At 36.7% G+C, this 25000-nt stretch overlaps 1 protein-coding gene across 5 annotated transcripts in view; it reads left to right on the forward strand.

Moving 5' to 3' along the window:
- The window catches only part of hykk.2 (hydroxylysine kinase, tandem duplicate 2), a 48380-nt gene that overhangs the window by 10798 nt on the left and 12582 nt on the right, over positions 1–25000 (forward strand). Inside the window, exon 1 of one of the 5 annotated variants that reach the window (XM_062028016.1) lies at positions 24890–24959. The exons of 3 other annotated variants lie outside the window; for them this stretch is intronic. Coding sequence is in view for 1 of the 2 variants with exons in the window: in XM_062028015.1 (XP_061883999.1) it covers positions 24957–24959 (3 nt within the window). In the remaining variant the exon portion in view is untranslated. Of the gene's footprint in view, positions 1–24889; positions 24960–25000 lie in introns of those variants that run through there. One more of the 5 variants, XM_062028015.1, reaches the window with a different exon arrangement.

Genomic DNA, 25000 nt, shown 5'->3' on the forward strand with positions numbered 1-25000 from the left:
TATATGTATGTGTATATATATATATATATATATATATATATATATATATATATATATATATATATATATATATATATATATATATATATGTATATATATATATATATATATATATATATATATATATATATATATATATATATATATATATATATATATATATATATATATATATATATCTCCATCCATTTTCTACGGTGTGAAATGTGACAGTGGCAGTGAAACTTGCCAAGGGACATGTAACCAAATATTAACATTGCTGTATGTATACTTCTGACCCAGCAGATTTGGTCACATTTTCAGTAGACCCATAATAAATTCATAAAAGAACCAAACTTCATGAATGTTTATTGTGACCAACAAGTATGTGCTCCAATCACTCTATCACAAAAAAATAAGAGTTGTAGAAATGATTGGAAACTCAACACATTCATGACATTATGTTCTTTACAAGTGTATGTAAACTTTTGATCGCGACTGTATGTAAACATTTTTATTTTTTCTCAAATTTGGTGGGTGCGGCTTAAATGCCAGCTCTATAGCCGGGAAAATACGGTGATAGTGAAGCGAGAAGTAAAGCCTCCTCTGGTCCTTAGCTTTCTGGCATGTGTTGCCAAGTTAGTTGAATATCCCCGCTGTTGGGTAACAAGCTAAAAAAAAGGGAGACCTGCCACAGGTGGGCTTAGTCAGTGTATAGTGCTCGCTGACTGCAGACAGATGGCCCCGGGGGGGCAGAGGTAGAAACAGGATGTCTGCCTATTTTTCCACCAATGGCAACCTCACGATAAATGACTTCAGTCTCAACACTGTATTGAGACGGCAAGATGCTACTAACAGTGAGTCGTCACAGCAACCCTCATTTCTTCAACGTCAAAACAATTTCACACCCCACCGTGTGTCACAGATATGACGAGTGATGGAGTGTCTGTACGGCCGCTAAAAAAAAAAAAAAAAAAAAAGGGGTATAGTAGAACACGGTCATCAAGATTGACAGCTGTAAGAGCAACACATCCCTTCCTGGGGTAGCACGCTGAAGATGACACTAGGCAAGAATAAAATGTTCATACTTAGTGCTGTCCAGACATTACATTTTTAATCACTCTAATCCAGGGGTCACCAACCTTTTTGAAACCAAGAGCTACTTCTTGGGTACTGATTAATGCGAAGGGCTACCAGTTTGATACACACTTAAATAAATTGCCAGAAATAGCCAATTTGCTCAATTTACCTTTAACTCTATGTTATTATTAATAATGAATGATATTTACACTTAATTGAACGGTTTAAAAGAGGAGAAAACACGAAAAAAATGACAATAAAATTTTGAAACATAGTTTATCTTCAATTTCGACTCTTTAAGATTCAAAATTCAACCGAAAAAAAGAAGAGAAAAACTAGCTAATTCAAATCTTTTTGAAAAAAAAAATTAAAAAAAATTATGGAACATCATTAGTAATTTTTCCTGACTAAGATTAATTTTAGAATTTTGATGACATGTTTTAAATAGGTTAAAATCCAATCTGCACTTTGTTAGAATATATAACAAATTGGACCAAGCTATATTTCTAACAAAGACAAATCATTATTTCTTCTAGATTTTTCAGAACAAAAATTTTAAAAGAAATTCAAAAGACTTTGAAATAAGATTTAAATTATTCTACAGATTTTCTAGATTTGCCAGAATAATTTTTTGGAATTTTAATCATAATAAGTTTGAAGAAATATTTCACAAAAATTCTTCGTCGAAAAAACAGAAGCTAAAATGAAGAATTAAATTAAAATGTATTTATTATTCTTTACAATAAAAAAAAAAAAATTACTTGAACATTGATTTAAATTGTCAGGAAAGAAGAGGAAGGAATTTAAAAGGTAAAAAGGTATATGTGTTTAAAAATCCTAAAATCATTTTTAAGGTTGTATTTTTTTCTCTAAAATTGTCTTTCTGAAAGTTATAAGAAGCAAAGTAAAAAAAATAATGAATTTATTTAAACAAGTGAAGACCAAGTCTTTAAAATATTTTCTTGGATTTTCAAATTCTATTTGAATTTTGTCTCTCTTAGAATTGAAAATGTCGGGCAAAGCGAGACCAGCTTGCTAGTAAATAAATACAATTTAAAAAATAGAGGCAGCTCACTGGTAAGTGCTGCTATTTGAGCTATTTTTAGAACAGGCCAGCGGGCGACTCATCTGGTCCTTACGGGCTACCTGGTGCCCGCGGGCACCGCGTTGGTGACCCCTGCTCTAATCAATTAACTCATTCATCTTTTGGACGAGTTTGCTCACTACAACTGCTGTCAACAGTATTTCCCTCTGTTTAGTGCTTTAAACTGGAAGTACAAGTGCCGTCCAGTCTTCTAGACATCCGTGGCTTTTCCACTCGTATGGATTCCTCATTCATCACTCCAAGCAATGTTTGTAAGTAGAGATGTCCGATAATGGCTTTTTTGCTGATATCTGATATTCCGATATTGTCCAACTCTTAATGACCGATTCCGATATCAACCGATACCAATATATACAGTCGTGGCATTAACACATTATTATGCCTAATTTTGTTGTGATGCCCCGCTGGATGCATTAAACCAGGGGTGTCCAAAGTGCGGCCCGGGGGCCATTTGCGGCCCGCAGCTAATAGTTTACCGGCCCGCCACACATTCTGGTAATGCTATTGCAAAAATAAAAATAAACATTAAAAAAAGTGGAATGAGGTGAAATCTAACTAGAAAAAGTTGCAATGTTGACACAAAGCTGCATGCAAGCTGTTTTTTTCTTTTGTCTATCTTTATTTTTCTTTTTTTTGCCATTGCTCAAAAAAAAAAAAAAAAAAATCTATGTTATATTGAATTATTGACCTATTCAAAGCTCCAATTACTTCAAATATTTCAGTTTAAAATGTTTTATGTGGAAAATATTGCATATATTGTGTGGTTGCCATATAAATACATCAATGTTTTCTTTGACAAAAGAGCATAAAAACAAACAAAATAATAGTTCAAAGGTAAAATCGACAGATAAATCTGAAGTTGACCTTGTAACTTAAGTGTTAAAAGTAAAAAAAAACCCTAATAAAAATGTATCATCAGTGGGTTACCTTTTGGATCCCAAATATATTTGTGGGATTCAAATATGTCAAAAATATAAAATAATTGAAATCAATGGTGTCCTGCATTATTGATCTTTTAGGGCCCTAATTACTAAATACCACATATTTCAGTTTTACTTTAAAAAACAAGGTTGTCTTTGACAGAAAATACATAAAACCTTTTTTTTATGACTTTATATCAACCTGAAGTTGATATAGAGATTTACTGTAAGCGTTAAATAAATAAATAAAATAATAATTTGACTTATTTTTTACATTTTAATAACTCAGACCCTTTATGGTCCCCGGGAGCCCTAAATCTATATATTTTGTTATGGTTTGAAAATGAAAAATATCAAAATGGCCCCCGCTTGCTTTAATTTTTCTGTGTGCTGCCCTCAGTGGAAAACGTTTGGACACCCCTGCATTAAACAATGTAACAAGTTTTTCCAAAATAAATCAATTCAAGTTATGTAAGTAAAAAATGGCAACATGGCACTGCCATATTTATTATTGAAGTCACAACGTGCATTATTTTTTTTAACATGCCTCAAAACAGCAGCTTGGAATTTGGGACATGCTCTCCCTGAGAGAGCATGAGGAGGTTGAGGTGGGCGGGGTTGAGGTGTTAGGGTTGGTAGCGGGGGGGGTGTATATTGTAGCGTCCCGGAAGAGTTAGTGCTGCAAGGGGTTCTGGGTATTTGTTCTGTTGTGTTTATGTTGTGTTACGGTGCGGATGTTCTCCCGAAATGTGTTTGTCATTCTTGTTTGGTGTGGGTTCACAGTGTGGTGCATATTTGTAACAGTGTTAACGTTGTTTATACGGCTACCCTCAGTGTGACCTGTATGGCTGTTGACCAAGTATGCGTGCATTCACTTGTGTGTGTGAAAAGCCGTAGATATTATGTGACTGGGCCGGCACGCAAAGGCAGTGCCTTTAAGGTGTATAAGTCATACATTTTACTTTTTGAAACCGATACCGATAATTTTGAAACGAATACCGGTAAGTTCCGATATTACATTTTAAAGCATTTATCGGCCGATAATATCAGCAGTCCCTAATTTTTAATCACAATAATCAATTAGTACTATCTATCTATCTATCTATCTATCTATCTATCTATCTATCTATCTATCTATCTATCTATCTATCTATCTATCTATCTATCTATCTATCTATCTATCTATCTATCTAATTAATTCATCTTTTGGACTAGTTTGCTCACTACAACTGCTGTCAACAGTATTTCCCTCTGTTTAGTGCTTTAAACCGGAAGTAGAAGTGCCGTCCAGTCTTTTAGTCATCCGTGGCTTTTCCACTCGTATGGATTCATCATTCATCACTCCAAGCAATGTTTGTAAGTTTTACAATATAACTAAAACAATTCATGCTCACTAAACCATCCCATGTGCGATGTCTGTAGGTGTGTTTTCATGCATATTTGCATGCGCTATCGTAACGTAATCAGGCTAGCATCCTATGGCATTCTGTTTGTATTGTTTCAGTTTCGTAAATTCACCAAAAACGTCACCGTGGAGTTATTGAGTCCGCTTAGCTGATCGGAGAGCTAGCTTCCGCAGCTAGTGGGTCTATGACGATGACTTCTGTTTTGTTTGATAAGGCGTTTTACTGCCCTGTTTGGAAACAATTAAGGTATGCAAATAGACCATGAATTGATTAACGTGGACCCCGACTTGAACAAGTTGAAAAATTTATTCGGGTGTTACCATTTAGTGATGGTCAATTGTACGGAATATGTACTGTACTGTGCAATCTACTAATAAAAGTTTCAATCAATCAATCAATCAATCAATCAATCAATCAATCAATCAATCAATCAATCAATCAATCAAAAGACATTTAGAAAATCTCATTTCACAAAGTATATATCTACGGCTTATAGTCTGGTGCGGCTACTATGGAAATATATATATGGAAAACTATTTGTTTCTTCTAAGATTTAGTGGATGCGGCTTATACCAGTTAATTCTGACTTCCCTATTTTGGTTAAAAAAAATAAAAAATAAAATTTAAAAATTGTTTTGCAGGTTAAAGTGTCGTATATAATATGCTCTTGTTGTTGATCAATTTGAATGAATTATTATTTATTGAGTTGATTTAATTTATTTTTTTTAGTATCAAATGGTTAAAGTCGGTCAAAAAAAAAAAAGTTTAGTGTTTAAAAAAAGTTTTGTTTTTTTTCATTTAAGGCAAATTGATGCACTTTAAATATTTTCTGTTATCACCCCCCAAAAAATGTTAATGAAGGTAGTCTTTGTTGTAAGTTGATCTATATTTCTTTATTTTTCCTTTTTTGTGTTATGCAGAGGTGTACTTATAATAATTCTATAGAGCAATTATACTAATAATAGATGCAGCATAGCTTTTTAGCAAATTTTGTATGTTTTAACATAAAAATCATGGTGTGTAGGTTTCTTCCCTCCGGGTTCCTCGGACCACCAATCACCGACATGACCGCTCCGTTTCAGGGTTTAGACACTGTTTTATTTTTCAATAAGTCTTTTTTTTGTTTGTTTGTGCTTTTCAGCAAGTCTCTTGGTCTCTCTCTCTCGCCGGCTGCTGCCTTTTAACAGAGCGACAGGTGATCAGATAAGCAGGCCCAGGTGGGCCATCTACGCACCTGTCGCTGATCTCGAAGCCGGTCCGCAGGCCACGCCCCCCTCCACACATGGTTTTTGAGAGTTGGCGCCACCTTGGAAGTACGCTAGCGTTTTATATTAGCATGCTAAAGTTAGCATGCTAACGTTTTATGCTAGCATTTTAGCTAATTTTGATTCTTTAAACCTAAAAATCATGGTTTTTGATACTTTGCGCCATCTTAGAAGTATGCTAACTCCTCCTATGTTAACATTAGCATGTTACAATTTTATGCTCGCATTTTATCTCATTTCTGTGATTAATCAAAAGTGTGATTCATCGGATTTAAAATAGTAATAATTTGACAGCACTACATAAAAGGTACAGCTCCCTGCTGGTAGAGCTCTACGCTTTACGTTAAGATCTGTAGCAAAGCCTGCTTTTTCTGTTTGTTTACAAAGCTGCGTGAAGCGGTGGGCTCATATAAGGGGGCGGGCTCATCTTGCTTGGAGTGTTAAGGTGTTTTTCCTTGATGATGTAACAAAAATTAACATGTAACAACCACTTGAGCATAGACTGTACTGTACATTCCAGGTAAACTACGGAAAATATACACTCTTTGACTCTGTTATTGTCCCTTTGTACAAGACATTTTCACATCTTTCTTGGTGCCCCAGGGGTACCCCTGCCATTTAAGGGTACCAATTCATATTCGTGATATCGCTCAGCGTTTCTATTTCATGGAAACAAAACAAGTCTACTGAGCAGATGTTTGCCTAGCCAAGACTGATGCATGTTAATATCAGATCACGTTGACCTTTCAGCTCCACACGTACACGAGGATATCTTTTTTATTTATTTATTTGCACTTGAGCTAAACTCTTTCCTTATTCATGGGACTGAACGGTATGATAAACTTGACTTTTGCAAGTAGATGCGTGCTGAAAGGGATATACTGTACTTTTTCATGTACCTTGTCTGGCAAAATAACACATAGAAATACGGCTAATTCAAACCTTACATTAAAAAATACTGTACAGCAGACGGTGTGTGTAAAAATAAAGTAATGTCATGTTATGTCATGTAAAGTATAGTAATTCAATGTAAGTTAATGTAATTTAATGTAAATTATATTAAATGTAATTAAATGTATTATAATGTAATTTATTGTAATTAATCGTAATTCAATGTAATGTATGTAATTAAATTATATTAAATACATTTAATTGTAATTCAGTTTGATGCAATTTAATGTAATTTAATTTAATGTAATTAAATGTGTGATTTAAATTAAACTGTGCGGCCATTCACTGATCAATTTTCCCCCATTTAACATTAAAAAAATATACTAATTTCAACTCATTTCTCACGACTATAGCATTTATATTTTTATAACAATTCATTGCAATTTAATTCAATGTAATTTAATGCAATTCAGTGAAAGTCATTTAAATGTATTCTATTTCAATGTAATGCAAGTCAATTCAGTGTAATTTAATTCAGTGTAATTTAATTATTTCAATATAATTCAGTGTAATTTAATTCAGTGTAATTTAATTAATTCAATATAATTCAGTGTAATTCAATGTAATGTAAGGCAATTCAGTTTGATGGAATACAATTCAATGTAATTAAACGTTACGAAACATTTACAAACTATAAACAATATACAATTTAATTTAACTCAATGCAATTCATTGTAATATAATGTTATTCAATGTATTTCAGTACTATTCAATGTAATTCAAAGTAATGAAATTCAATTTAATGTTGAAAAACTCAATTGTAAATCAATGTAATTTAATTTAAATTAATGTAATTCCGTTTGATTTAATGTAATTAAATGTGTAATTCGAAGTAATTCAATTCAATGTAATTTAATGTAATTTAATTCAATATTATTCAATGTAATTCACTGTTATGAAATGTACTTTAATGCAATGTATTTCAGTTTTATTTAATAAGATTCAATTTGTCCATTCATTTTCTACATACCGCTTGTCCCTCTCGGGGTTGCGGGGGCAGTAGCCTAAGCAGAGAAGCCCAAACATCCCTCTCCCCAGCTACTTTGTCCAGCTCCTGAGGCGTTCCCAGGCCAGCTGGGAGACATAGTCTTCCCAACGTGTCCTGGGTCTTCCCCAGGGCCTCTTACCGGTCGGACGTGCCCAAAACACCTCCCTTGGGAGGCGTCCGGGGGTAATCCTGACCAGATGCCCGAACCACCTCATCTAGCTCCTCTCGATTTGGAGGAGCAGTGGCTTTACTTTGAGCTCCTCCCGGATGGTAGAGCTTCTCACCCTATCTCTAAGGGAGAGCCCCGCCACCCGGCGGAGGAAACTCATTTCGGCCACTTGTACCCGTGATCTTGTCCTTTCGGTCATAACCCAAAGTTCATGACCATAGGTCAGGATGGGAACGTAGATCGACCGGTAAATTGAGAGCTATGCCTTCCGGCCCAGCTCTTTCTTCACCACGACAGATCAATACAGGGTCCGCATCACTGCAGACGCCGCACCGATCCGCCTGTCGATCTCACGATCCACTCTTCCCTCACTCGTGAACAAGACTCCGAGGTACTTGAACTCCTCCACTTGGGGTAAGATTTCTTCCCGAACTCGGGGATGGCACTCCACCCTTTTCCGGGTGAGAACTCGGACTTGGAGATGCTGATTCTCATCCCAGTCGCTTCACACTCGGCTGCAAAACCGATCCTAGCTAGATGAAGCCATCAGGACCACATCATCTGCAAAAAGCAGAAACCTAATCCTGCAGCCACCAAACCGGATACGTTTAACGCTCTGACTGCGCCTAGAAATTCTGTCCATAAAAGTTATGAACAGAATCGGTGACAAAGAGCAGCCCTGGCGGAGTCCAACCCTCACTGAAAACGGGTCCGACTTACTGCCGGCAATGCGGACCAAGCTCTGACACGATCATACAGGGAGCGGACAGCCACAATTAGACAGTCCGATACCCCATACTCTCTGAGCAGTCTCCACAGAACTTCCCGAGGGACAAGGTCGAATGCCTTCTCCAAGTCCACAAAGCACATGTAGACTGGTTGGGCAAATTCCCATGCCCCCTCAAAGACCCTGGTCCACATTTTCCACGACCAGGACAAAAACCACTCTGCTCCTCCTGAAACCGAGCTTCAACTATCCGGCATAGCCTCCTCTCCAGTACACCTGAATAGACCCTACCGGGAATGCTGAGGAGTGTGATCCCACGATAGTCGGAACACACCCTTCGGTTCCCCTTTTTAAAGAGAGTAACCACCACCCCGGTTTGCCAATCCAGAGGCACCGCCCCCGATGTCCAAGCAATGTTGCAGAGTTTTGTCAACCAAGAGCCCTACAGCATCCAGAATCTTAAGGAACTCTGGGCAGATCTAATGTAATGTAATTGAATATAATTAAATGCATGATTCAAGTACCTCGGAGTCTTGTTCACGAGTGAGGGAAGAGTGGATCGTGAGGTCGACAGGCAGATCGGTGCGGCGTCTTCAGTAATGCGGACGCTGTATCGATCTGTTGTGGTGAAGAAGGAGCTGAGCCGGAAGGCAAAGCTCTCAATTTACCGGTCGATTTACGTTCCCATCCTCACCTATGGTCATGAGCTTTGGGTTATGACCGAAAGGACAAGATCACGGGTACAAGCGGCCGAAATGAGTTTCCTCCACAGGGTGGCGGGACTCTCCCTTAGAAATAGGGTGAGAAGCTCTGCCATCCGGGAGGAGCTCAAACTAAAGCCGCTGCTCCCCCACATGGAGAGGAGCCAGATGAGGTGGTTCGGGCATCTGGTCAGGATGCCACCCGAACGCCTCCCTAGGGAGGTGTTTCGGGCACGTCTGACCACGGGGAAGACCCAGGACACGTTGGGAAGACTATGTCTCCCGGCTGGCCTGGGAACGCCTCGGGATCCCCCGGGAGGAGCTGGACGAAATGGCTGCGGAGAGGGAAGTCTGGGCTTTTCTGCTCAGGCTGCTGCCTCCGCGACCCGACCTCGGATAAGCAGAAGAAGATGGATGGATTTAAATTCAATTAAATAGGTAAAAGCTAAAATATTCATTGATCAACTTCCCCACATCCAACACTCATTTCAACTCTCACAACATGAGCATTTATTTTGAATAACAAATAGGTGTAATTTTTCCTTCCTATATCAAATTAAATCCTCTGGTCTCAAAGCCAGGTCATCATGTACTTAGCTATTTACTGCCCCCATAAATGAATACATGTTTTCCTTAAAAGCATTAAATAATCGAAAGGGTGCGTTCACTCTTCACCTTCTTGGCTTCAGTCAGGCTAGTCCTATATTTCACATGTCGTCATTCCGTGGACCATGGTGTGTATTGCTGCAGGACGTTGTGTGTCAGCTTGAAATACACACACACATATATATATATATATATATATATATATATATATATATATATATATATATATATACTACCGTTCAAAAGTTTGGGGTCACCCAAACAATTTTGTGGAATAGCCTTCATTTCTAAGAACAAGAATAGACTGTCGAGTTCCAGATGAAAGTTCTCTTTTTCTGGCCATTTTGAGCGTTTAATTGACCCCACAAATGTGATGCTCCAGAAACTCAATCTGCTCAAAGGAAGGTCAGTTTTGTAGCTTCTGTAACGAGCTAAACTGTTTTCAGATGTGTGAACATGATTGCAGAAGGGTTTTCTAATCATCAATTAGCCTTCTGAGCCAATGAGCAAACACATTGTACCATTAGAACACTGGAGTGATAGTTGCTGGAAATGGGCCTCTATACACCTATGTAGATATTGCACCAAAAACCAGACATTTGCAGCTAGAATAGTCATTTACCACATTAGCAATGTATAGAGTGTATTTCTTTAAAGTTAAGACTAGTTTAAAGTTATCTTCATTGAAAAGTACAGTGCTTTTCCTTCAAAAATAAGGACATTTCAATGTGACCCCAAACTTTTGAACGGTAGTGTATATACAGTATATATACATATATGGGAGGGAGTCGAGGTACAGACCGTGGACTCATTCAAGTACCTTGGGGTGTGGGTGGACAATAAGCTGGACTGGACTGTTAACACGGACCACTTGTACAGGAAAGGACAGAGCAGGCTCCTTCAACATTTGTAAAAAACTCTTGTGGATGTACTACCAGTCTGTCGTTGCCAGTGTTCTGTACTACATCGTAGTGTGCTGGGGGGGGCAGTACATCTAAGAAGGACAGCTCCAGACTGGAGAAACTGATCAGGCGGGCCGGTTGTACGATCGGAATAAAACTAGACTCACTAGTGACGGTGGCAGAGAAGAGGACTGTGACAAAACTAGTGAGCATCCTGGATAATGCCAGTCACCCTCTGCATACCGTTATCAGTAGCCAGAGGAGCCTGTTCAGTGCTAGACTGCTTCATCCCAAGTGCAGGACTAATAAACTCAAAAACTCCTTTGTCCCACACGCCATTAGACTGTACAACTTCTCTCTGGGGGGAGGGGGGTACTCGGATGACAGGGGATGCAATACTTTTTCATAACATGGTCACTACTGTCTAGTTTCTCTTGTTATATTCTTATTTTACTGTTATATTTTTATTCTCATTGTTGCTTTTTATTTGTATTCTTATTTCTATTTTGTTTCCATTTATACCCCCATTATTTACTTTTTACTTTTTAAATTCGATCTCAACTCTGTACACTGCTGCTGGAATTTTAATTTTCCTGAGGGAACTCTCCTGAAGGAATCAATAAATTACTATCTGTCTATCTATATACATATGTATTGAATAACCATGATTTATGTCCAGTAGTGACATAATGTGCTTTAAGGTATGTAGTTTATTGCTAAAGTGGCTGCTGGTCAGAATGTCTTTCAGGGTCCATTAGGCACACTCGGATACTGATCGCTTTAATTGCCCGGACCTCTTTTAATCAATAGGCATTCATGTGGCTGTATTCCAGTTAGTTGGTGGTGATGACGCTACATAATTGCATATTCACACATGCATCACGTCATTCAGCTTCTTTCACAGGTAATAACCACCAAAGAGATGCAAATGTCCTTTTCCTATTCATTTGATGCAGACCCGTCCTATTATTCCTGTCTAATTAACCTCTCCTGAGCTAAAACACCCAATCTTCCTTAGTGCCCATTCTGTGCGGTGTGACTTCCAATTAGATCCAAAGGCTTTTTAAGAGTCAAAAGCACCTCAAGGACAATTCCTGTGAACTTGTTCTTAATTGATATTAGGGCTGTGAATCTTTGGGTGTCCCACGATTCGATTCAATATCGATTCTTGGGGTCCCGATTCGATTCAAAATCGATTTTTTTTTGCACGATTCTCGATTCAAAACGATTTTTTTCCAGATTCAAAAGGATTCTCTATTCATTCAATACATAGGATTTCAGCAGGATCTACCCCAGTCTGCTGACATACAAGCAGAGTAGTAGATTTTTGTAAAAAGCTTTTATAATTGTAAAGGACAATGTTTTATCAACTGATTGCAATAATGTAAATTTGTTTTAACTATTAGATGAACCAAAAATATGACTTATTTTATCTTTGTGAAAATATTGGACACAGTGTGTTGTCAAGCTTATGAGATGCGATGCAAGTGTCAGCCACTGTGACAATATTGTTCTTTTTTTTATTTTTTATAAATGTCTAATGATTTTTAATCACTGCTATGTTGAAATTGTAACTAATATTGATACTATTGTTGAAAATATTCATTTTTGTTTCACTACTTTTGGTTTGTTCTGTGTCGTGTTTGTGTCCCCTCTCAATTGCTCTGTTTATTGCAGTTCTGAGTGTTGCTGGGTCGGGTTTGGTTTTGGAATTGGATTGCATTGTTATGGTATTGCTGTGTATTGTTTTGTTGGATGGATTAATTAAAAAAATACAATTAAAAAAATTTAAACATTTAAAAAAAAAATAAAAAAAATAGATTTTTTAAAAATGAGAAAATCTATGGTTATTCTTTTGACAGTGCAATACTGTAAATGTAAAATACTTGAAATACATTTTAAGGCTAGGGCCTGATTTTGCAAGATCCAAATACCACATGCTAAACAATAGAATAGCGTGAAATATTAGTGGGCATGTTGCGAGTGATCTACCAAGACCGCGTGCGAATTTGAAAATGAGGATTTTGCCTGCACTAATGGGGCTGTTACCACAGAGACACTCATTTACCGCACATTCATGTTATTATGCATACCGGTGGTGTTTTGCCTTGCTTTTAAACAATCAGGAGAACTCTACCACTTAATGGGCATTTCACAAACAGTTTTAAAGTGCATTTACATTGAAAAATTGTTTTTCTTCCTATTTTTTAATGCTGAAAGTGCATGGGTGTGAATATATATTAAAACATGACTATAGGACAACAAACACATTAAATGCAATTGTTTCAATCAGCCCCTAAGTAACGCGGCATGCAGTATACAACGATAAAAGGATGCTCCTACCTGTGTGCGATGTGTTGAACCAGCAGCACACATCTACAATCTAAATCTGTAAACATATATATAAATCATTTTAAAATAAAACACCAAAAGAGTCTTACATGCGTTGATTTAATTTTTTTAAAAATCCAGTAGGTATGAAATTATAAAATTAGGTTGCTGAATAGAGGATTTTTTTCTGACAGTCCAAATTTGTTGACACACACACACACACACACACACACACACACACACACACACACACACACACACACACACACACACACACACACACACACACACACACACACACACACACACACACACACACACACACACACACACACACACACACACACACACACACACACACACACACACACACACACACACACACACACACACACACACACACACACATAGTCGTGGTCAAAAGTTTACATACACTTGTAAAGAACATAATGTCATGGCTGTGTGAGTTTCCAATAATTTCTACAACTTTTATTTTTTTGTGATAAAGTGATCGGACCACAGAACTTTCCACCAGAATGTCTTATCTTTGTCCGTGTGGTGTCAGATGAAACAAAAAATGAGCTGTTTGGCCACAATACCCAGCAATATGTTTGGAGGAGAAAAGGTGAGGCCTTTAATCCCAGGAACACCATCCCTACCGTCAAGCATGGTGGTGGTAGTATTATGCTCTGGGCCCGTTTTGCTGCCAATGGAACTGGTGCTTTAAATGGGACAATGAAAAAGGAGGATTACCTCCAAATTCTTCAGGACAACCTAAAATCATCAGCCCGGAGGTTGGGTCTTGGGCGCAGTTGGGTGTTCCAACAGGACAATGACCCCAAACACACGTCAAAAGTGGTAAAGGACTGGCTAAATCAGGCTAGAATTAAGGTTTTAGAATGGCCTTCCCGAAGTCCTGACTGGGAAGGCAATTCAGCATTGTCCAACGTGTGGACAATGCTGAAGAAACAAGTCCATGTCAGAAAATCAACACATTTTTGTCAAGAGGAGTGGTCAAAAAGTCAAGCAGAAGCTTGTGGGTGGCTACCAAAAGCGCCTTATTGCAGTGAAACTTGCCAAATATTAACATTGCTGTATGTATACTTTTGACCCAGCAGATTTGCTCACATTTTCAGTAGACCCATAATAAATTTATAAAAGAACCAAACTTCATGAATGTTTTTTGTGACCAACAAGTATGTGCTCCAATCACAAAAGAATAAGAGTTGTAGAAATTATTGGAAACTCAAGACAGCCATGACATTATGTTCTTTACAAGTGTATGTCAACTTTTGACCACGACTTTATATATATATATATATATATATATATATATATATATATATATATATATCTGATTGTCATATTGCACGTACTTTTCAGATGAATAGAGTTCGCAAAACGGTGATCAAAATTGATAAATCACTTTGCGCGTGTTGTATATTTGCATTTTCTCTCCCCAGTATTGTGGCCGTTTTGATGATGAGCCTATATCGGCACGCGTCTCTTTGGTGCCGCCCTAGTGGCTCCCTGGAGCATTTTTAAAAAAGGATTGAAAGTGGAAAAAGATGGGGGGGGGGAATATTTTTTTTGTTTTAGTATGTTTTTTGTTTGAGGACAAACATGACACAAACCTTCCCAATTGATCGAAAGCCCACTGTGTGTATGTTTCACTGATGAGAGTATTTGGCGAACATCGTTTTGTTCTACTAATTTCGGCGGTTCTTGAACTCACCATAGTGTGCACTGTGACGCAACAGTTTGTTTACATGTAAAATATTCCACTCCTTTGTCTCATTTTGTCCACCAAACGTTTTATACTGTGTGTCAATGCACAAAGGTGGATGTTATTGACTTGTTGGAGTGCTAATCAGGCATATTTGGTCAGTGCATGACTGCAAGCTAATCAATGCTAACATGCTATTTACTAATGTTACTAATTCATACTTGCCAACCCTCCCGTTTTTAGCGGGAGTCTCCCGGTATTCAGCGCCTCTCCCGATAACCTCCCGGAATAAATTTTCTCCCGACAAACTCCCGGTATTCAGCCGGAGCTGGAGGCCACGCCCCCTCCAGCTCAATGCGGACCTGAGTGGGGACAGCCTGTTCTCACGCCGCTTTCCCACAATATAAACAGCGTGCCTGCCCAATGACGTCATAACTGTAGAATGATCGAGGGCGAGTTCTTGGTTTCTTATGTGGGTTTATTGTTAGGCAGTTTCATTAACGTCCTCCCAGCGCGGTAACAACACACAACAACAGCAGTCACGTTTAGTCTACCGTAAAGCAGTTCTTCTGCCGTAAACAGCAATATTGTGACACTCTTAAACAGGACAATACTGCCATCTACTGGATAGCCTCCAGAACACTGAAATTCAAGTATGTATTTTATTTATATGTATAACAAAATAAATAAATATAAATATATATATATATATATATATATATATATATATATATATATATATATATATATATATAGCTAGAATTCACTGAAAGTCAAGTATTTCATATATATATATATATATATATATATATATATATATATATATATATATATATATATATATATATATATATATATATATATATATATATATATATATGAAATACTTGAGTTGGTGAATTCTAGCTTAAATATATTCCCCTCTTAACCACGCCCCCGCCCCACCCCCGACCACGCCCCCCACCCCCCACCTCTCGGTATCGGAGGTCTCAAGGTTGGCAAGTATGCTAATTTACTAATGTTTTTTAATGTAAAAATGTGTAGAATATTACATTTCAACATTTCTGTCAACGAAGATTTGCTTGAGCCTGCGACACAGTCCTTTTGATAGTAGGCTATTATAGCTAGACACTTACATCATGTGTTGCCTTCATTATAACACTTATATACGGCTTTTCATTTTTTGCGGCTCCAGACAGACTTGTTATTTGTATTTTTGGTCATATATGGCTCTTTCAATGTTTTGGGTTGCCGACCCCTGGCCTATATACATCCATCCATTTTCTACTTTTTAATCGGTCAGCTTTGCGTGTGCTATCAAGTTTGCACGTGTTTCAGAACACACACACCTTTAGTAAATCAGACCCTTAGATGCCAGTTTTTCTACGTAAAATTAGGGTCAGTGTTTTTACGGCGCATTACTTTAAAGGCCTACTGAAAGCCACTACTACCGACCACGCAGTCTGATAGTTTATATATCAATGAAGAAATCTTAACATTGCAACACATGCCAATACGGCCGGGTTAACTTATAAAGTGCAATTTTAAATTTCCCGCTAAACTTCCGGTTGAAAACGTCTTTGGATGATGACGTATGCGTGTGACGTAACCAGTGAAACAGAAGTATCGGTACCCCATTGAATACAATACAAAATAGCTCTGTTTTCATCTCAAAATTCCACAGTATTCTGGACATCTGAGTTGGTGAATCTTTTGCAATTTGTTTAATGAACAATGAAGACTGCAAAGAAGAAAGCTGTAGGTGGGATCGGTGTATTAGTGGCGGACTACAGCAACACAACCAGGAAGACTTTGACTCGGATAGCAGACGCGCTAGCCGACGCTAGCCACCGACCGCACGGATGATCGTGGTGAAGTCCTTCGTCCTTCTGTCGATCGCTGGAACGCAGGTGAGCACGGGTGTTGATGAGCAGATGAGGGCTGGCTGGCGTAGGTGGAGCGCTAATGTTTTTATCATAGCTCTGTGAGGTCCCGTTACTAAGTTAGCTTCAATGGCGTCGTTAGCAACAGCATTTTTAAGCTTCGCCAAGCTGGAAAGCATTAACCGTGTATTTACATGTCCCTGGTTTAATAGTATTGTTGATCTTCTGTCTATCCTTCCAGTCAGGGATTTATTTATTTTGTTTTTATAGGCAGTTAAGCACGATGCTATCACGTTAGCTCCGTAGCTAAAGTGTTTCGTCGATATATTGTCGTGGGGATAAAAGTCACTGTGAATGTCCATTTCACGTTCTCGACTCTCATTTTCAAGAGGATATAGTATCCGAGGTGGTTTAAAATACAAATCCGTGATCCACAATAGAAAAAGGAGAGAGTGTGGAATCCAATGAGCCAGCTTGTACCTAAGTTACGGTCAGAGCGAAAAAAGATATGTCTTGCACTGCATTCTAGTCCTTCACTCTAACGTTCCTCATCCACAAATCTTTCATCCTCGCTCAAATTAATGGGTTAATCGTCGCTTTCTCGGTACGAATCTCTCTTGCTGCTGGTGTAAACAATAGGAAAATATGAGCAGTCCTTCCTCCGGTGTCGTCACGCTACTTCCGGTAGGGGCAAGGCTTTTTTTTTTATCAGAGACCAAAAGTTGCAAACTTTATTGTCGTTGTTCTATACTAAATCCTTTCAGCAAAAATATGGCAATATCGCAAAATAATCAAGTATGACACATAGAATGGATCTGCTATCCCCGTTTAAATAAAACAATTTCATTTCAGTAGGCCTTTAAATGTAAAAACCGTATCACTGTTATTATCACGGTACAATTCTGGCCACTGAGCTGCCAGTTTTTTCACCGTAAAATCTACCGACTTTGTTTCACAGTGTACGACAACTGAGATTTTTGCCCAAAATGTTCGTCAAAAACTGAATGACACTAAATCAACTGTCGAGTGTTTCATCGAATATCACAACCGTTCAGGACGCCACGTGTCATGATGGCATCACGCGGCTTCCTTGACAAATTATTTCACACCCACCCGGCTGTGAAAACGTGGGATTTTATTTTCAGCCTTGCCTGCAAGGACGACAAAAATAAGAAATAAGCATCCAAATGAAGATGGCACGAATCCATTGACACATAATGAATTGCTTCACCCGACAGAAACAGGGACGACACTCGCTGTCTGCCAGCCTTGCAGGGTAAAACAAATGTGCGGTTTATTGTTGCGGACGTATCACAACAAGCACACTTGTCAATCAATCAGTCAATCAAAGTTGACTTATATAGCCCTAAATCACGAGTGTCTCAAAGGGCTGCACAAGCCACAACGACAGCCTCCGCTCAGATCCCACATCAGGGCAAGGAAAAACTCAACCCAATGGGATACAATGAGAAACCTCGGAGGGGACCGCAGATGTGGGGACCCCCCACTGGGCGACCGGTGCAATGAACGTCGAGTGGATCTAGCATGATATTGTGAGAGTCCAGTCCATAGTGGATCTAACGTAATAGTGTGAGAGTCCAGTCCATAGTGGATCTAACATAATAGTGTGAGAGTGTAGTCCATAGTGGATCTAACATAATAGTGTGAGAGTCCAGTCCATAGTGGATCTAACATAATAGTGTGAGAGTGTAGTCCATAGTGGATCTAACATAATAGTGTGAGAGTCCAGTCCATAGTGGATCTAACATAATAGTGTGAGAGTGTAGTCCATAGTGGATCTAACATAATAGTGTGAGAGTCCAGTCCATAGTGGATCTAGCATAATATTGTGAGAGTCCAGTCCATAGTGGATCTAACGTAATAGTGTGAGAGTCCAGTCCATAGTGGATCTAGCATAATAGTGTGAGAGTGTAGTCCATGGTGGATCTAGCATAATATTGTGAGAGTCCAGTCCATAGTGGATCTAACGTAATAGTGTGAGAGTCCAGTCCATAGTGGATCTAACATAATAGTGTGAGAGTCCAGTCCATAGTGGATCTAACATATTAGTGTGAGAGTCCAGTCCATAGTGGATCTAGCATAATATTGTGAGAGTCCAGTCCATAGTGGATCTAACGTAATAGTGTGAGAGTCCAGTCCATAGTGGATCTAGCATAATAGTGTGAGAGTGTAGTCCATGGTGGATCTAGCATAATATTGTGAGAGTCCAGTCCATAGTGGATCTAACGTAATAGTGTGAGAGTCCAGTCCATAGTGGATCTAACATAATAGTGTGAGAGTCTAGTCCATAGTGGATCTAGCATAATATTGTGAGAGTCCAGTCCATAGTGGATCTAACGTAATAGTGTGAGAGTCCTGTCCATAGTGGATCTAGCATAATATTGTGAGAGTGTAGTCCATAGTAGATCTAACATAATAGTGTGAGAGTCCAGTCTATAGTGGATCTAACGTAATAGTGTGAGAGTCCTGTCCATAGTGGATCTAGCATAATAGTGTGAGAGTGTAGTCCATAGTGGATCTAACATAATAGTGTGAGAGTCCAGTCCATAGTGGATCTAACATAATAGTGTGAGAGTGTAGTCCATAGTGGATCTAACATAATAGTGTGAGAGTCCAGTCCATAGTGGATCTAGCATAATATTGTGAGAGTCCAGTCCATAGTGGATCTAACGTAATAGTGTGAGAGTCCAGTCCATAGTGGATCTACCATAATAGTGTGAGAGTGTAGTCCATGGTGGATCTAGCATAATATTGTGAGAGTCCAGTCCATAGTGGATCTAACGTAATAGTGTGAGAGTCCAGTCCATAGTGGATCTAGCATAATATTGTGAGAGTCCAGTCCATAGTGGATCTAACGTAATAGTGTGAGAGTCCAGTCCATAGTGGATCTAGCATAATTGTGTGAGAGTGTAGTCCATGGTGGATCTAGCATAATATTGTGAGAGTCCAGTCCATAGTGGATCTAACGTAATAGTGTGAGAGTCCAGTCCATAGTGGATCTAACATAATAGTGTGAGAGTCCAGTCCATAGTGGATCTAGCATAATATTGTGAGAGTCCAGTCCATAGTGGATCTAACGTAATAGTGTGAGAGTCCTGTCCATAGTGGATCTAGCATAATATTGTGAGAGTGTAGTCCATAGTGGATCTAGCATAATATTGTGAGAGTGTAGTCCATAGTGGATCTAACATAATAGTGTGAGAGTGTAGTCCATAGTGGATCTAACATGATAGTTATACTATGTCTCCCGGCTGGCCTGGGAACGCCTCGGGATCCCCCAGGAGGAGCTGGACAAAATGGCTGGGGAGAGGGAAGTCTGGGCTTCCCTGCTTAGGCTGCTGCTCCCGCGACCCGACCTCGGATAAGCGGAAGAAGATGGATGGATGGATGCAGTCAGCTAACGATGGGGTCAATGGTGGTCGTTCTATTCTGCCTATGAGCAGCTTTAAAAAACAACAACAACAACAATACTTTACTTTATAAGAGCCAACAATCATGATAAAACAATCACTTACTGTTCAATGTCTGCTCTCACTGGGATGCCGACTGTGAGGATGTTGATATCTTCACGTTTAGATGAAGAATTGATCATAATCCTTGTAAAGAAAAAAGGTGTGGTGACACAGAGCGTCTTTTCAGGTCTTTTTTCCCAATTTCCGGGTATAAGTTGACCAAGTTCTCGGTTTTTGTCCACATCCTTCTACTATCCAGGTGAGAGGCATCATTTATAATCAAGAACTAACTTTCACCAACTCAGTTAGCTCTCTCTGATCAATGCCCCGCATAAAGCAGGTCCTCACGTTAGCGCTTATAATACCAATATCGCTAATACTTGGTTAATATTCAAACATGTAAATGGAGTATTTTTTGGGATGTATTTTTAGTGGGTTTTATGGTTGGCAATGACATCATGGCTCCTATTCGCTCCATTGTAAGCTGACTTTTGTTCAAGTTTATTTCCCCGTTAGAACACATAAAAAAAGACATGTGTGTTGTTGTCAATCATAAGGATCGTGAAGTGTAGGCAAAATTCCAAAAAAGTGCAGTTCCTCATTAAAGTGCAAATTGTGAGGCTATTTTTTTTCATTTCGTGACAGTTTTTAAAGAAAAAAACAATTGAGAATTCATTATTTTTCTTATTCATTTGTTTTTATTTCATCACCCCATAATTTTACTTGTACAGTATGAAAGTCCCAAAATGGTGATTATTTTAATTAGTTTTTTCTTTTTGCTCATAATTAAAAATAAACTAGAACAAAAATTATATCTAAAAATGTTTTTTTTAAATTAATTGTTTAATTGTTATTATTTAAAAAGAATAAGATCAAAACAATTGTCATGATCTCTTAAAGCAATTAATATTAGTTTCTGGTATTTTATTTCTCCTGTCCGAGCGCTGGCTCTCTTATCTGTCCCTGATAAGCAATCAGGACACACCTGTTTCTGGTTGCCAATCAGGATGCTTTTAAAAAAAATATTTTTATGGATCATTGTGCCTCCATGTTGCACAACTTTGCTCTTGTGACGCTGTTGCACCGTTTTTCGCTTATCAAACACATTTCACCTGCACTCCGCCTGCCGTCTCTGCATCTTGTGGTCACGGCCGATAGCACCCACACTCGACTGTAGCAGTGAACCATATCCGTTTTAAAGTAATTATGAACCGGGGCGACAAAAACATGCAATTAGGTGAGGAAAATAATAGTTTTACACGCCTTTATCCACGCTGTCTATGTGGGGAAAGTCACACCAAGAGGGGGCGACATTGACATTGTGAGTCTGACTGCCAGATTCATTTTCAGGAGCAAAAAATACATAAGTGAAACATTTTTAGGGAAACTTCTGTGCTCAGCATGCTATCTGTCCTTTATTCTTTCGTAGCCTCAACAACTAAATCATTCCTAAATTAATATTCCTGGTCTGACTTTAATAGGCACATAGTGTAATAATGTGCCACCACCGTTGCATCGTAATGCATTTTGTTTTTGTTTTTTCTCGGTTATATTTTGCATGAATTAAACTCTCCCTCAAATAACTTATTCATAGCTCTTCTTATCTTTTTGCGGTGGATAAATAATTGAGTTTGCTTGTAAGAATACACATTTTGCCGCGTCTTGTACACTTTGATATTTCATTTTAAACTCCTTAATGCAGTTATTATCATTCTTAAAGGGCGTCATACTTCATATCATAGTTTTAAAAAAAAATATATTCAGATACAGTCTACAGGGGATCTTTGCGGGGTAAACACATTCCATTCTGGAACACTGGTGGACCTCATGTGGACAAAAAAACTGCTCATAAAATACAATAGATTTGAAATCACCTGCTCCCCGCCATAAAACCTTTAATATATACACAGCCAATGTGTTTTTTAAGTAAAATTTACTAGAATATAAAAAAAAAAGGCTTGTTGGATGCAAGTAGACGGCACGCCTCACACTTAACTGTCATGCAAGTGTAAAAAGAAGTTCAACGCTGCATGTTGAAACAGATCACTGCTTAGCAAAACGTTCCAGTTCGTTGGTCATAATCAGACATGTGCTTATGGCTAAAAAGATTAAACATGAATGGGCACATGAAAAGTAATTTATTGAATTACTGAATATATATATATATATATATATATATATATATATATATATATATATATATATATATATATATATATATATATATATATATATATATATATATATATATATATATATATGTATATACATATATATATTTATATATATGTATATATATATACATATATGTATATATATATATATATGTATATATATATATATATATATATATATATATATATATATATATATATATATATATATATATATATATATATATACACATATATATATATATATTTAAATATATATATGTATATATATATATTTAAATATATATACATATATATATTTAAATATATATATGTTTATACATATATATTTAAGAATATATATATTCAAATATATATATATATATATATATTTAAATATATATATATATATGTTTATATATATATTTAAGAATATATATATTTAAATATATATATATATATATATATATATATGTATATATATATATATATATATATATATATATATATATATGTTTATATATATATATATATATATATATATGTTTATATATATATATATATATATATATATGTTTATATATATATATATATATATATATGTTTATATATATATATATATATATATATATATATATATATATATATATATATATATATATATATATATATATATATATATATATATATATATATATATATATATATGGGTAGAGTGGCCGTGCCAGAAACCTGAGGGTTGCAGGTTCGCTCCCCGCCTCTTACCATCCAAAATCGCTGCCGTCGTGCCCTTGGGCAGGACACTTCACCCTTGCCCCCGGTGCCGCTCACACCGGAGAATGAATGATGAATGAATGAGTTGTAAAAATGAATGATGGGTTCTCACTTCTCTGTGAAGCGCTTTGACTGTCTAGAAAAGCGCTATATAAATCTAATCCATTATTATATATATATATATATATATATATATATATATATATATATATATATATATATATATATATATATATATATATATATATATATATATATATATTTAAATATATATATTTAAATACAAAACTTTGTATCAGCTTTGTATCATTGATAACTAAGTATATCATTATTAATTATTAGAATATTTATTTTTTTCCCCTCATTTTCCCTTTTTTTTTTTTTAATAGTTAGCGATGTTTTTTCCTTCCGTAAGTATAGAAGAAGAAGAATTTGAGTTTGTGACTGCATAACCTAGTATTTCAAAAATTCTGCCTGTACAAAAATATTCAAGTTCAGTTACACATTTAACATGTTTATTGTTGTTGTTGTACTTTTTTTAATTAATTAATTCAGAGTTATAAGTATTTTAATTTTGAGCACTTTTAATATTTTAGATCGGGGGTGTCTAAACTTTTTCCACCAAGGGCCGCATACTGAAAAGCGAAAATATGCAGGGGCCACTTTGATATATTTGTATTTAAAACAAATGCCTAAAATAGATGTACATATCTATTTATATATCTTTGGTTATATGTGACTAAGTATACTATTATTAATTATTTGTTGGAAAATGTCAGCTTTTTTTAATAACATTACAATTTTTTGCTCTTTTTTTTTCTTACATTTGTACTGTTATTTTTTACCCTACAACAAAACCGCAAATAGCCCCTGGGCCGCACTTTGGACACCCCTGCTTTAGGGTAATCATGTTTGAATTGTTTTTGGTCAAAGATACTGAAAAAACAACAACTTTTTATTATGTCCTTTGTGGTGTACATGAAGACCAGGTTTTTTTAAATAATTATAAAATTATATAAATAGTTGCTGCGACAAGTCCATTACAATGCATAAATGTTTGTGTGCATCCAATTAGTAAAATACCAAAACCAGGAAAGGTTAATCTTCAAGTGATCTTTTTAATGTCCAATGTTAATATAACTCAAATAAATACATATGAACAGATTTGGACTATACAGTATTGATTTTTTAATCAGAACATTAAAAAAAAAGATGATGGATTAAATAATTGTGCAGTGTATTAAAAATAAAATTCCTTGTTAAAAATGTATGGTTTTCACGCAAGACAATTATTAAATACGAAAAAAACCCCGCATATTTGTATTTTTTATGGGTTTCAAGAGGTTGTGGCACCCTCTAGTGGGCATAAATCCTACACATTCTTGCTATAGCGTCCCAGCATCCCAAGTTCCAACAAACAGAAAAACTGCTTTAATTGTCTTGACTTAAAAAAAAAAGTTTTTATGATATAGCAAAATTTAGGTGTATAAATTAACGTGGATATTGCAATATATTTCCATCAACAGATCCTAATTTTGACATTTGTCAAGTGGAAAACACTTTTTTTAATCTCCCTTTATTGTTTCGAAATAAATTGAACATAAACTGTAATTTTTTATAACAGGGTTATGATCTTTGTCGATATTCCGTCACATTTTTCGTTGTAAATGCGATTCGTTTTGGTGCCTTAAAAAGTGTTTTGTACTGAAAGGTCATACCGGATATAGATGTTTGTACAGATGTTAATTCTTTGAACGAATCAGCTTGTCTTCACAGGCTGGCCAGTGGTCAAATCAGGGCTCTTTAACACGTATTACATGGTGAGTAAACGTTTTCATACCCTAGATAATATTTCACTAAT

This window comes from Entelurus aequoreus, linkage group LG19 (assembly GCF_033978785.1).
Source record: "Entelurus aequoreus isolate RoL-2023_Sb linkage group LG19, RoL_Eaeq_v1.1, whole genome shotgun sequence".
Lineage (NCBI taxonomy): Eukaryota > Metazoa > Chordata > Actinopteri > Syngnathiformes > Syngnathidae > Entelurus > Entelurus aequoreus.